The sequence below is a fragment of the Rhagoletis zephyria genome, unplaced genomic scaffold, assembly GCF_001687245.7.
Source record: "Rhagoletis zephyria isolate East Lansing unplaced genomic scaffold, Rhagoletis_zephyria_1.1 Rzeph_scaffold_05616, whole genome shotgun sequence".
In the NCBI taxonomy this organism is placed as follows: Eukaryota; Metazoa; Arthropoda; class Insecta; order Diptera; family Tephritidae; genus Rhagoletis; species Rhagoletis zephyria.
In genome coordinates this window covers 1-15,602 of record NW_016162699.1, presented here as the reverse complement: position 1 = coordinate 15,602, position 15,602 = coordinate 1, and the positions used below count along the sequence as shown (strand labels likewise).

Below are 15,602 nucleotides of genomic sequence, written 5' to 3'. Positions count from 1 at the left end.
GAGAAATGAAATAAAGCAAATTTGTGTTATTTTACATCCAATTGGGAAATAACACAAATTTGCGTTATTGCCGTTTGTGTTATTTCACATTTTCTTCATAAGTTGTATGCACTAAAAGTGGTTATACTTGTATCATGAATTCATTAAAAAAATTATTTTCAGAGATATGAAGGTTTTGAGTGTGGGTGATTTGATTACTTACCGAAACTTGGCTTATTCAAAATTCAATATCTTTGCTTCTAGTAATCGTATCGTACCCATTTTTAACAACGCTTTTATCAACTTGCAATTTTGTGTGTCCAGACTAAAAACTTTTTACCACGCTTTTATAAAGGGACTAAAAGTTAGAAAATAATATTTCTCAGTCCTAAAGAATTTGTTTTGATCACTTTTGATTTTGAAATTTTAGCAAACGTCATTATAAACAGTTTATGAGATTGAAAATGAAAAGCATGTAATATACCTGAATTGTTATGAAGTGTACTGAATATATAAATGTATGTACAAATGTAACGACCGCTTAAAGTCGATCTCAAATTTGTACTTTCACGGTAGAAATTTTGGGTCTATGTTATGTAGTTTGACCATTTATAAAAGCGTGGTATATTAAAAAGTTTATTTTTATTTTATGTTTTTTATTTTGAAGTTTGATATATTTGCGTACAATTATTATGAAAAGGAAAAACTATATACATACGTGTGTATGTATAACACGCTATATTTGTACCCAGGCGCAATTGTGCACAAGGCTATTATAACTTTGTTCACATAACGGTTGTTTGTAACAGCCAAAACGAATCGAGATAGATATAGATAAATGTATACATAAATGATCAGAATGAAAAGGAAAGTCGATTAAGCCATGTCTGTCTGTCTGACCGTCCGTGTACACGATAACTCGGGCAAAAATTGAGATTTAGTAGTAGTAGTAGTAGTTAGTATGATTTATTAGTAGCATTCAGATACTCTTGAGGGATTCACAAAGGTGTCGTAAGTGTCGTATTGTTGTATGGCGTAAACTTTAAAAGCCTTAATAAATGCTTAGAGAACTTGAAACGACAATCAACTATTATTTAACACTGCAAAAATTCATAACATGACTTTGATGATACTTTACGAACCCCTTTAATATATTTTTAGGCCTTTAAAGTTTACAACAAATACAACAATACCCCATCTGTTAACAATATTTTGGTTATATTCGCAATTTATCTTAATTAAAGATTTAATACAAACAATACATTTTTGTTTAAACAACTTGATATTTCTTTCGTCATGCGGAAGTCTATTATAAAGCTGGAGTCCTTTTTAAGTTATAGAATCCTGTGCAGCCGCTGTTCTTTGCAAATCCAGTCTAAAATCGTCTGCATTACGCAGTCGTCGAAATGGTTGCATATCCCTGACATACGTGACATCTTCAGTCAAATATTGTGGACCTCTGTAGTTCTTGATTTTAAAAATTAGTAGTAGTGTACACATTTTAAGTCATTGGTGTATGGAGTGTATCGATTACATTTTAGTATACATCTCATACCTTAATTTTGGAGCTTTTCGAGCCTGTCTATTTGCATCGCGTTACCACATGTATACATAATTGAGGCACAGTACTCAAAATGGGGTTTTATTATTACGTTATATATATTAATTGCTCGTATGGTGTAAATTATACTATGTATTCTCTATTTTTTTACTAATTTTTTTTACAGATGTAGTCAATGTGGCAGAAAGAGAGGGAGCTTCGGTGGGGCCACTTCGACTTATTCGGTTTAAGGGCTCACTGAAGTCTGCAGCGTCTGTTTACCAGTAGGAGCGGCTGTAAGCGGGTTGCCCTCGTAAGAACAAAAGCTGACATAACCGCTATCCAAGAAATGCATTGGACGGGGCAAGGCAAGCAATGCTTTCTAAATGTATGCTTTAATATCGATACTGAATTAAAAAACGTGCTTAACTGTATAAGCATAATATTTAGGTTAATGTTAATACAGGGATGAAGGCAAGGTGGAATATGTAGATGAAGAAAGGGATAAAGTAGAAGATTTAAATAAAAGCAAAGAAACCTAAAAACTAAGACGGACGGTAAATTTAAATATTTCATATAATGCCAAAGGGTGTGAACATGGGGATCAAGAAAAGAATGAAGATAGAGATCAGGATAAAGGAAAAGGAAGTAAAGGAAAAGGTGAAAATTAAAAGATAAATATAAAAATAAAAATAAACACAAAAATAAAATAATATAAAACCTATAGAGACAAAGATAGAGATAGAGAAAGTTATATAGATAAATATAGACAAAGAAAGACCCAGGTGATAATTTAGGTAGGCCTTCTTAAGTAAAACCATTCTAAGAGGCCTACCCAAGAAGATCTGAATAAAGCGCTTCCTTGCATGCCTTGTAGAAGGGCTTATCCATTTACAATTTACGCGAATGCATCACAAATGAGTTTCAGTAAATATTTTAAGTTGCAATAACACATATTTGATATAAACCTTAACAGAAAAGAAGCAACTTTAAAAGAACTCCTCCAAAAGGCCTTCTGAAGTATGCCCTATAGAAGCCTTTTGGAAGGCCTTCAATTTGTGCCACTCCATACAAAAAAGAAAGGAGAAAGGAATGTAGAGTGGACGGCCTCTTGACTCTCAGGAAGGNCTCGTAAGAACAAAAGCTGACATAACCGCTATCCAAGAAATGCATTGGACGGGGCAAGGCAAGCAATGCTTTCTAAATGTATGCTTTAATATCGATACTGAATTAAAAAACGTGCTTAGCTGTTTAAGCATAATATTTAGGTAAATTTTAATACAGGGATGAAGGCAAGGTGGAATATGTAGATGAAGAAAGGGATAAAGGAGAAGATTTAAATAAAAGCAAAGAAACCTAAAAATTAAGACGGACGGTAAATTTAAATATTTCATATAATGCCAAAGGGTGTGAACATGGGGATCAAGAAAATTATGAAGATAGAGATCAGGATAAAGGTAAAATAAAAGGAAGTAAAGGAAAAGGTGAAAATTAAAAGATAAATATAAAAATAAAAATAAACACAAAAATAAAATAATATAAAACCTATAGAGACAAAGATAGAGATAGAGAAAGTTATATAAATAAATATAGACAAAGAAAGACCCCGAAGATAATTTAGGTAGGCCTTCTTAAGTAAAACCATTCTAAGAGGCCTACCCAAGAAGATCTGAATAAAGCGCTTCCTTGCATGCCTTGTAGAAGGGCTTATCCATTTACAATTTACGCGAATGCATCACAAATGAGTTTCAGTAAATATATTAAGTTGCAATAACACATATTTGATATAAACCTTAACAGAAAAGAAGCAACTTTAAAAGAACTCCTCCAAAAGGCCTTCTGAAGTATGCCCTATAGAAGCCTTTTGGAAGGCCTTCAATTTGTGCCACTCCATACAAAAAAGAAAGGAGAAAGGAATGTAGAGTGGACGGCCTCTTGACTCTCAGGAAGGGCTTTTAACTCCTGAAATTATCTACTGGGGAGATAAAACTGACGAATGAGATATATTATATTGTTATGTTTTAGTGTGCTGCGTTATGTTATGTTGTTATGATATGTTATGTTATGTTAAGTATATTGTTGTTATGCTATATTGTATTATGTTATTTTATGTTATAAAATATTATGTTATGTTGTGCTATGTTTTGTTATACATATCATGTTTGCTTTTGCTATGTTATGTTTTGTTGTTCAACTCAATTCACTAAAACTTACTTCAAATCCCCTCAACTCGCCTTATCTCACCTAAACTAACCTCACATCAACTCCCCTCAGTTCACCTCACCCCAACTCACGTCATTTGGTTTCAACTCAACCCCTATTTACACTTCACCTCAACTCATCTCATCTCAGCTCAACTCCAAAAAACTTCATAATAATATTATTTTGTACTGAAATTCTACTTAATATACTAATTTTCAACAATTTGGATCCAATATTTACAGAAATATCACAGTTTTTGCATTTTTCGAAAATACCGTTATAAGAGAAGGGGCGTGGTTACAGTCCGATTTCGCCCATTTTCAATAGCGACCTACCTTGGATAAAGGGCAACCTCGAGTTATCGTGTACACTGCCAGACGGACGGACGGACAGACAGACATGGCTTAATCGACTCCTCTTTTCATTCTGTTCATTTATGTATTCATTTGTCTATATCTATCTCGATTCCTTTAAGCTGTTACAAACAACCGTTATGCGAACAAAGTTATAATACCCTGTGCACAAGTGCGCTCGGGTATAAAAACCTGATGAAATTTTGAATGCAGTGGCGATCATGTATATATGAAGAAGCAAACAAGAAAACTCTCTATATGCTGGTAAAAATTAAATCCAAGATTCTTTTTAATAATGATGAAAACTAAGTCATTGAAATAAATTTAGCGTGTTCTTAAATACCTAAAAACTATTTTTATTCTAATTTTTTTTTTTTAATTTTGAAAAGCACCCAGAAAAGTTAATAATTCGAAAAAGTTAATCACCTTTGGGTCATTTCGGTTAACTTTTTCGTGATTCTACTGTATATCCATATACGCAAACTCACCTCTCTCGTGACAAAAGCGCCTCGTAACCAATTATGTGATGCTTTTCACTCAATGTTGGCGCACGTATTATCTTACACCAGTACAAGGTATCCATGTTGGACTCAATGGTAACCTATTAAAATATTTAAATATATTGTATTAATGCGACAAATAAAGGATGAAGAAATTAAAGAATGTGTTTTATTTCGAGCACTCTACTTCAAATACTACATACTTAAATCAGAAATGTACAACAGTTAAACTCAACTCAACGTTTTTTCAGGATATCAAATGTAAACATTAAGATACATACATACATACAATACATACTCGTACATTCATGTCGTCTTTTAGGGTGCGTTGAAATGTCTTCGAACATCGACTTCAACTACAATTTCACTCTAAGCAACACCCTCATCTCAAAGCTCCTTTAAAGTTCAGAACGACTTATCAGGAATTCGCAAAGCCGGGGATTTGTTCTAAACAGAACTGACGTGATACGTAAAAAATTCCAACTAAAATCTGTACAAAAACCACCGAAAAGTTTGAGCTTTTGCTTGAAATTGCTTATTTTGCTTAATTTTAACGACCATGCTTATTTTGCTTATTTCAATGTATAAAGCTAAGTACGGACCTCTTAAGTAAACGATCAAGAAATAAGTTGCTATGGTACAAGGAGTTTTGACCACTGATATTTTACAGCCTGGTGTCTCAGTTTTTCCTTACGAAATATTGGAACGGGCATAAATTACTGTTGAAAACAAGAGTACCTTGTGCTCTTCACAAACTTTAGCAAACCATAGTAGAAAGCGTAGCAAATTTCTTAAGAACTTCATACTGCTTAAACAAATTTTTCTTGACCAATCCAAGGGCTTTTTTTATTTGTCGAACTAAAGAAAACAAATTTGGTTTTTATTAACCCTTAACTGGTACCTTGGATACCAAAATTTAAAATCAATGGTTCCTCTCTACGGGAAGGCATTGGTGTTATTGAAAAGATTAAAACGAATTTATTCCAAATGAAGAATAAAGAATATTTAAAAAAATAAAAATAAAACGAGCAGTAGCTCGTTTCTGTAAAAATTCTCTGCCAAGGCGAATTGAGATATGAATTCGCCGCCCTGTTCTCTACTGCTAATGAGAAGTAGAGAATGACGTATACATAGTTGCCAACTTGGTGCTTTAAGCACTAGATTTAGTGCTTTTTGAAAATTAAAACGTTAAAACAAATTATTTAGTGCCTAGTGCCTTTTTTAATGTTTTTTTTTCTGAACTAAAATTACTCCGATATAGTTAAAACCTGAAATAATTTTTAAATATCTAAAGCTGTGGTAGCACTGAATTTACAAAAATCTACAAATTTAAATGCACTTAAATACAACCATGATTGATAAAAAGCTGAACTTGCAATTTTTTTTCTTTTATAATTATTTGTAAAAATTTTTATTTTTGTACCACCTGAGTAAAACACATCGTTTCTTGGTGCTGAATCCAAATCTGGCGCACAATTGCTCTAGCACTAGAATTTTGTGATATCCTAACCTCAAAGTGCCAAAATCACGGTTTTTGGCGATATTTGAGGTTATATAATGAAAACAAAAAATTTGTTTGCTAATTTCTACTTGGGGCATGATTTTCGTTTGTTGGGATTCGATTTTTCTTTCTTGAGATATATCAGTTTTAATGTGCAGTACTGCGGTATTACGTCGTAAGCATGAGTCATTATAGCATGTAGCTTTTCAATCGTTATGAACGAAAAAGTTTTGTTTATTGATTTATATATGCATTCTTGTGAATATTGTTAATTTTTGTTTTTGTTAAATACATACAAACTGTNGTTTGAGTTTGTTGGGATTCGATTTTTCTTTCTTGAGATATATCAGGTTTAATGTGCAGTACTTCGGCATTACGTCGTAAGCATGAGTCATTATAGCATGTAGCTTTTCAATCGTTATGAACGAAAAAGTTTTGTTTATTGATTTATATATGCATTCTTGTGAATATTGTTAATTTTTGTTTTTGTTAAATACATACAAACTGTTAAAAAATGAAAAAAAGCATCAATTGATGCAAAACCATTTGGTGCTTTTAGTGTGGTAAAACGCTTTTTTGGTGCTTTTTGAAAATCAAAAGTTGGCAACACTGGACGTATATTCTCTATCAGTAGACAAATAATCTGTATAGAAGAATTGCCGAAACGAGCTACAGATCTCCATTAGCTGAGAATATCAAGAAACACTTGATTGTCCATTGTAATTTTTTAATCCTTGAAGTAAACTGAATAAAGAACATTAAACTGTAAGTAAATTTTTTTGTTTTGCGACCATATGTATTTGAAAGTATATTTACCAATGTTTTAGTGTTTACATATGCGCTTAAAATGGATTTTTTTCTTGCTTATTTTCTTTGGACCTGCTTATTCAAATAATTTGATTAATCAGTTCCTGAGTAATTAATGTTTACTCAAAAATAAAAATAAAAAATAAATAAATAATTGAAATCTGAATAACTTTGTTCATTTCTTTCGAGTTTGCTTTCAAACCAAATACATTTTTTTTATACATATGTACATTAGACTGGCCATTTTGTTGTATGAAAAATTTGAAATGCATGAATCCAAAAGAATAACGTGAGGTTGGGGATGTAAATAAATACGTAATTAGTTTAAAAGCCTTCAGGTTCCGGGTTGAGCTTTTTCGACCAAAAATGTCGAAATCACACCAATTTCTTTTATTTATCATTTTTTTTTTTTAGGTATCTATATATTAGAAAAATTCTACATTATGCTTTATTTAAAATGAGATTAAATATTATTTTTATTAGATATTAAATGATATATTGATATAAATGATGATTTCATATTTTTCTCAGCTTTAATATTATCGTGTACCATGGTTTTTCAATCATGTCAGACTTTTTGAGCACTTTAAAAAGGTAAATGTATTCAGTTTTCATTGAAAACCAGTTCAGGAAAAAAAATTGGGTTTCATGGTCGTAAAAGCTAAAAATGTAAAATAATGATTTCAATTTCAACATATTTCCTATTAAAAAATCAAAATCAAAAGTTTTCCCCAATAAACATTGGGATTGGTTAGCAATTCGAAAATGATTGGAAAACCAATCTCCAGCAAAACGGCACCTTCGTTATCCAATCCAGCCCATTATCGAATTGAAATTTTATTGTGAGTGAGCGATTGTCTTATATTTTCCTTTGAGAATGAGCTGGATTTCACTTTCTCTCTTTTTGCTATGGTTTAATTCTTTTTCGAACCCATTTCGAGTGTATTTCAAATTTACTCTGAACGTTGGAAAACCAGAGTTGGTTATGAGCAGTGTTGCCATTTTAGCCGTTTTCCGGCTAGATTTAGCCTGTTGCGATAGCAAACAGCCGGAGAAATTTTGATTTAGCCGGCAGCCGATTGGTTAGCCGTTTTGCAGAGAAAAATTTGCCGTTTTTAGCCGATTTTGCTATTTGCCTTGTTTTCTTAAATTTCAAATATGTATATATGTTTCCATTTTTGACTAAGCGACCCAAAATCTGTTAGAAATGGCTACTAGCCTTATCGTGGAGAAAATTTTTATGTCAGGCAGGATTGTATGAAATTGGGCCGATTTCGCTTATTTTTATTTTAAACGAAAAAAGGGATTTTCTTCCTAAAATGTTTCCTATAAATGTCTTAATTTTAAGTGTGAAGTTTTATTCGCAAACTTAGAAAATAAGAAATTGTTTCACTGTTAAGACTCTTAAGATGCGTTTGTGTTTGGATATAGTGCCAACAAACAGAATAAATATTACATGTAGATATTGTCTTCCCAGATAGCGCATATTCAATTCTGCCTAAATTAAAAAACATAATTTTTGCCCACTCCCAAAGGTTTAAGGTAATGGAAAAATTGATATTTTCAAGCACTATGTACACGTATGTATTTTTTTAAACAAACGTTTTTGCTGAGATCTTATTCAAATTCCAAAAACCCAATGCCAACTTGAATCACTGAAGTGAGTCAAAATAAAAATAAAAGAGCACAAATATCTATGTAAAGCAAAACTCTCTGGGAATCCTACGAGACATCTGCCGGTCATCTAAATTGGAGATCTGCAGTCTTTACGCATCATATTTTACATCAGAATTGAAGGGATTTCTGAAAAATCTGATCAGTTCTTTGGTGTAACTGTGATTTTGCATCCCTTGTCAACATATGGCCTCGGTTGATGTTAACTTAAGGTCGTTGTTTTACTGCCTTAAAATTGAAGGGAAATTTTTACAGCGTTTTTTATGTGTAGTGGTTTCTATTTGACTGTATTTAGAATCGGTCAGTCTGAAAAGGACTTGTAGGGAAGATAATAGGTTTGTTCGTCGAAAATCCAGCGAGAATTATCACTCAAAATATCAGATAGTAATAGTAATAAATAGTTTTTTTTTCCCCCGAGTACCTTTCAAATCATTGGAATTAACTAAATTAATTAAGAAAACAAGTATTAACTTACATTTTTCATTTTAAAATCGCTTCAGTTTGTAAATTTTTAAATTTAACGAACTTGTTTATTCAAATTATCGTCGACAAAAAGTCCAACCATGTGCCACAATCATATCTTTTTCCTAGTTGCAAATTCTTGCTGGCAAAATTTTTTCCAGCTCGAATTTGTAACTTCTCTCCAAGAAATAGTGTTTTTACTCGTGATTTATTTAAACAAAACATGTGAAATTTAGTTGAAACATTTTAGCCGTTTTTAGCCGGTTTTATTTGCCAATTTAGCCGGTTCGTCCAAAAAGTTCTGGCAACACTCGTTCTCAGTTCGACATGCATATTGGATATTGAAGGTAATTTTCGGCGTTCGCCAAAATGTTTATAAGGTCGTTTGCTCTTGAGGCGTTATATATGTATATCGTCGTTTAAAGTGCAAAACCGCGTATCAACAAAATGCAAAACCGCGTATCAGCAAAATGCAAAACCGCGTATGTGAAGTTGTAGAAATTATTTTCTAGAGCGTAAAAACACTAATATTTCAAAATGGTTCACTTTTTTATAAAGCATTCGCATTTCTGGCTAGTATATTTCAAGACGAATGGATAAGGATTGGGCCAAGAGCTTGTGTGAGCAAATCCAATTTTTGGCAGCCAATGTCAGTTACGCGGTTTTGCAGAATGGCGATATGCGGTTTTGTACTTTAAACGACGATATGTATGTACGTTAGGGTGGCCCAAAATAAAATAAAGTCAGAATTACAAAGCCGCCACCCCCTAGGATTGTTAAATTACAAAAAAAAAATATATACAACTATTTTTAATTTTGAAATCAAAAAATATTTTGAGAGTGCTCAAAGCACTAAATTTTTTGCAGGTATTTTATACTGGAAAAAAAACAAGTATTCGTAGAAACGGTATAGAGTACTTGAAAATCAATATTTTTCGATCGAAGAACTCTCCTCAGGAGACTTCAAATAATAATATCCAATTGTTTATTTAACCATTTTTTAATACTAACGATTTTTCATTGGTCCCCGATTGCATTTTATATCTAGGGTCTTTGGAGGACCTATAAAACTGGTAAATATTGGAATCTCCTAAAGAGAAACAGAGTTTTCCGATGGATAAATATTGAGTTTCAAGAATTCTATACCATTTCTATGAAATTGTTTTTTTCCCCATATAAAATACATGGCATACTTGGAGGTCTTTGAGCAGTCTCTAAATATTTTTTGATTTCGAAATAAAAAATAGGGGTATAACTTTTTTCGATATAGAAAAATCCTAGCAGGTGGTGGCATTAAAATTGTTTCACACAGTTGTTGCGGTCATCGTATTAATGTTTGCTTTTTGATAAAAATCAATGGTATTTTATAATTATAATTTATTCCACTCGCGTTTTGTAAAAAAATAATTGCAGAACTTGTGAACATGCTCGGCAACTTTGCGTCTTTGGGTTCACCTTCACATTTTCCAACTAAAAAAATTGTATAGTCATCGGATCGGAATTGTTTCCTGGATGAGCTTGCCGATGTTGAAGCCATTTTACCGATTAAAACTCACTTTGTTTTGTAAATTTCTGTCTTAGTTCACTTTAATTTTTGTAAAAAAAATGCGGTTCACGCTCTTTGTTGCACTTTTGCCTTTTCATTAACATCGGATTATAGGACTCCCGCTTGGTTGAAATTAGTGATGTGTGTTTTTCCGTACTTCTAAGGCCTTTGCAATTTTATGATGCTGCGTTATTTTAACCGATTTGAAACTTAATTGAAAAGTTATTCGATGAAATGTTCGATAAAAAGGCACACAATAAAACTTCGCCATCTTAAAATTATAAAATATGAAAATTCATAAAAACTGGCTTCAATTTCGTCACTTTTCGGTCCAACCCGGAACTCCTAAGAGTTATCTGAAAGCTTCGAAAATAATTTCATATTTATTTTTATACCCAACCTCATAATTTTCCGTGCGAAAACCTTTGTTTTTCAAAAATCGGTTCATTAAGGCCACTCTAATGTAGATACATACATAGGTATATATGTACATACAAAAAAAAATATCTACTTACATCGCACGCTTGCCTTTTGTTTTCACTTTTACAATTTGTCTCTGCAGACTTCATTTTGCTTGGTAATGTTTCAATAATTGTGTAAAACTACGCAGAAATATTAACGCACGAATAGCTTGGAAACATTTAGTTATTTGCCCACAGTTTTTGGGTTAGGGGGCTGAGGGAGATTGGGCGTAGGTCTTGATGTCTAACCCACTAGAAAGAGCACAGTTCACACTTTTTAAAAAGTCACACCTGATCCGTCGAAACATTCCACATACCTCTGGGGAACCATTGGAAAATGGTCTAAAATTAGCATTTTTACACCGGAAATGAAAACTCGATAAACAGTATTGTCAAAGATATTCAACATTTCTTGTGCATATAACTCCGGCTACGCCATCCACAGTATATTTGTTTAGAACTGACTCCGAAATTCAGAAAAAGTGCATATTTCAGACCGAATTTATTAATAAATTTGTGACCGAAAATTACAAAATTAGGTTTCACAATAATTATGATACAATAGCCCGAAATCAAATAACTAAACCGTTCCCAGTTAAATCGCTTTTTGGATTTCTTCAATCAACAATTGCACACAGCTGATTCTGTCAAATTCACAAAGAACAGATGCGAGCGATGGGCGCAATCTCTATTTCTCTCAATCGTTTTTTAACCTTATCTGCCTTTAAACACAAATTTTTTCCTTAACAAATGTGTTAAAGTGCTGATAAATTTTTGAAGCTATTTGAGAAAATGGCTTTAGGGCCAAAATGTTTGTAGATACATAAAAGGTTAATAATAAAATTTGAAAGATTTTAGCTATTGGGTATGGTAGCAAGAAATGTCACAATCTGATAAATTGGCGACAAAAAAGTGACAATGAAACTATAGTATTCCCCACTTGCTGCATTTCAAAAATTGCAGAATATTTATTTCAATTAGGCGTGGAATCAATTAAGGAAGGAAATTTGAAGGTATGTATATCTCTTTTCGATAGCACATATTTTTAACCAGTTATGCGGGGTAACCAACTAACCGTGGAATATGCTGCCGAAAAATTTACATTCCCGAAATTTTTTTATAGTATGTGTTCAAGTACCCTATCTACTTCGAAATACGGCCATTTATACAAATCCATACGCATGTATAAGTTTGTATGCATATGTATATTTATGCATGCAGATATTTCAATAAAGACCCAAGCAGGTAAGAGTACATACATTTTGCACTGTAACATCCCATTTGTGGGTGTCAATGTTGCTCTCTTTCCGAAACATAGGACCAAATAAGTTAAGGGATTTGAAGCCGCGATTTTTGCCATGTCCCTTCAGGTCACCATATATCGGGTCCGTTTCGCCAAATGCCCACAGCACTTTGATGGTGTCAACCTGTTGAAAGAAAAAATTAAATATATTAGTGTATTCGCGGTCAGTAAGATGAATAAGGAAGAAAACTCATATACGCAAATGACTGGTAAATATATGTATTTAGAACTTAAATAGTTAAAATGGCGAATTCGTAAAAGGAAAAATACACAGCATAATTTTGTTGTTTGGGTAAAGCACTCCGAACAAAGCTCGGTCACCCTGGTACAGGAATTTTTGTACGCTTTCGGTCTTATAGCTCCCCCATTTCAATTAAAATACAGTTCACTCTCTAAAAAAACCGAAAGAACCCAAGTTGAAAATTTTGTAGAAAACTATAAAAAAAATCAACAAATACTCAACAACGTTTCAACCTTTTTTTGCGAAGTGCTAGAATTTTTTGGGAATACAGGTTTATAGTATTCCATTCAATTTCGGTCTAATAATGTGTAAGTTTCAAGTGTCCCAAAATTGCGGCTTATGTTTTAAATTTTTTTCGCCGGCTGTGTTGCGGGTTGTTCCACATAAAAATAAATTGTCTTTACTCGTTATATGGAAGAAAATGTGACAAAACAAAAATTAAAAAAAAAATCAACATAATTTTTTGCCACCTAAAATTTGCACATATGTTAGTGTTTGGCCTAGCTTCTCCTCCGATTTGTGGCGTGCGCCTTGANATTAACATAATTTTTTGCCACCTAAAATTTGCACATATGTTAGTGTTTGGCCGAGCTTCTCCTCCGATTTGTGGCGTGCGCCTTGATGTTGTCACACAAAGGGAAGTGACCTACAGTTTTACGCCTATTCCGAACGGCAATTGTATTTTTATGAGACGCTGTTTTTCATGTCAGAAATACATATGTACACTCGGAGGTTTGCCATTGCCTGCCGAGGGGCGAACGCTGTTAAGAAAAAACCTTTTTTCTACATATTTTTTTTTCGATGTTGCTTTGACCAGGGCTTGAACCCAGGCTCCGCGGAATAAAAGCGCGCACTGATTACCACTACACCACAGCGGCCGCCTTGAAACTTGTACATTATTGCAATAAAATTGAATGGGCCATAAAGCTGTATACTTAAATAAATTCTAACACTTCTGAGAAAAAAGTTTGAAATTTGGGTGAAAATTTGTTGCACATTTTTGTTGTTTTCTTTAAAGTTTTAAACTTGGTTTATATGGGTTTTATTAGGGAACTGTACTTTATAGAAACCAACAATATCACTTTAAAGTAGGGGTGCTATTGATATGACCGATACTGTGTACACATACAGTAGATGCTAACAAATATATTAAATNATTTGGGTGAAAATTTGATGCACATTTTTGTTGTTTTCTTTAAAGTTTTAAACTTGGTTTATATGGGTTTTATTAGGGAACTGTACTTTATAGAAACCAACAATATCACTTTAAAGTAGGGGTGCTATTAATATGACCGATACTGTGTACACATACAGTAGATGCTAACAAATATATTAAATTGCAAATTGTTAAATTATGTAATAGAATAAATGATACATATTTTTAATTGCAACCCTGTGTGTTTAGTTGAACTACTTTGCACGCCTTTGGAAGAACGGTATTTTAGTTTAGTTTTAGTCTTCACCTCAAAATGAGCGGTATGCTGCCATATATTTTTTGCAACACAGTTCTTGTGCACAACTTATTTGTCCACTCTTTTTCAATTTCAGTCAGCCAGTGTATTAGGGAAAGCAACGCGAATTCGTTGTACGCTTTGCTAGCACAGCGTAAAAGTAATCGCGAAGAGTTAGAGCTGGAGGAAACTGATGACTATGGTAATACGCCACTTCTNATTCGTTGTACGCTTTGCTAGCACAGCGTAAAAGTAATCGCGAAGAGTTAGAGCTGGAGGAAACTGATGACTATGGTAATACGCCACTTCTAAAAGCCTGCTTTATGGGCAAACCCGAGCACGCAGAGGTGCTGATACGCTATGGAGCAAACCTGAAAGCTATTAACTATTTAGGTGAGTTGCTTGTTTAAACTTAGACATTTGAAAAATTTTAGAAGCGCTTGCTTGGGGGCGTTTTGCAGGTCAGAATGCTTTGACGATGGCAACTTATGCGGGCAGTTTAGAGGTTGTGCGTCTTCTGTTGAGATTTCGCTCCTATTCAGATTTTAATAAGTCCTCCATACTTCCGGCTTTATGCGTGGCATGTCTGCGTCAAAACAAAACGCTTATAGACTTTTACAAACGTTTTACGACCACTGAAGAGGAGGTAAAAACGGCACACGGTGAGTAGGTTATCATTTCTTGACATTTTCAGTGCGATAATCCAACATTTCATAGGCCTTTCACCAGCCCAAATAAGCGAATGGGTAGAAATCTATAATAAATCGGGAACTGAGACAAGGCGTCCAACTCCAGCGAATGGAGCTGCTTACAGAATGCGATAATGGGCTGCACCAAAATAACGCCAATACGGAATCTACAATCTTTTTCATAGTTTTTAATGTTGATGTTTTAAATTTGAACCTTGTGTGAAATTAAATGTTCGTTTTATGTTTTGTTCTAAAATTTGTTGTAAAACTTAAGGTTTTTGTTTTTTTGTAATCTACTGGATCAAAAATTGTATCGGGTTGCATAGCAATCAATTAGGATAAAGTAAAATTTGTATTTCAGAATGATATCATATATGTATGTGCATATATTAATCTTTGACTTTTAAAAATATAATACAGCAGTTTAATATTTCTAGTTTATTACTGCTTGTAGATACGGCATGCTAATATTTTTGAGCTATTTGAGAACTACTCACCCCAAGAGGCAAATCGTATGGATCGCATGTTTCGAGTTTACGTGAAAATTCCACCCAAGTGTGTGTTCCATTTTGTCCACCATCGATCACATTATAATTTTGGGTATCATCTTGAATGGGCGCGGAATTTGGGTGTTTTGCTGAGCCATGACAGTCCTGAAAAAGATAAAAATTTATTAATGTTAATATTGGACAATGAGACGAAGACTAATTTGGGGGCATTCATTTACATCCCCAAAAAAATCTTTCGAGATAAAGGAAAACACATGTTTCCGGGCCTTTTTGGAGATATTGGCGCAAATGTTGGGGTTATGTAAATTTCAAAATCGAAAACGGTTCAAAAATTATTTTAGAATTTAATTTAAAAATAGACCATTTTATAAAATTCCAGTGACA

The 15,602-nt window shown here is 33.2% G+C and overlaps 2 protein-coding genes across 2 annotated transcripts in view; one reads left to right on the top strand and one right to left on the bottom strand.

Moving 5' to 3' along the window:
• The window catches only part of LOC108372308 (MOXD1 homolog 1), a gene marked incomplete at its 5' end in the record, with an annotated part of 33,180 nt that extends 17,767 nt beyond the window's left edge, over positions 1-15,413 (bottom strand). The window contains 3 exons of the mRNA XM_017627978.1: positions 4,563-4,675; positions 12,285-12,452; positions 15,207-15,413. Coding sequence (XP_017483467.1) covers positions 4,563-4,675; positions 12,285-12,452; positions 15,207-15,413 — 488 coding nt within the window. The remainder of the gene's footprint in view (positions 1-4,562; positions 4,676-12,284; positions 12,453-15,206) is intronic.
• plu (plutonium) lies at positions 13,987-15,150 on the top strand. Its single transcript, XM_017627979.1, has 5 exons — positions 13,987-14,045; positions 14,118-14,222; positions 14,315-14,413; positions 14,482-14,682; positions 14,738-15,150. The coding sequence occupies exons 1-5, from the start codon at positions 14,039-14,041 to the stop codon at positions 14,842-14,844; spliced, it is 519 nt and encodes a 172-aa protein (XP_017483468.1). The 5' UTR covers positions 13,987-14,038; the 3' UTR covers positions 14,845-15,150.
• Positions 15,414-15,602: the final 189 nt, after the last annotated feature.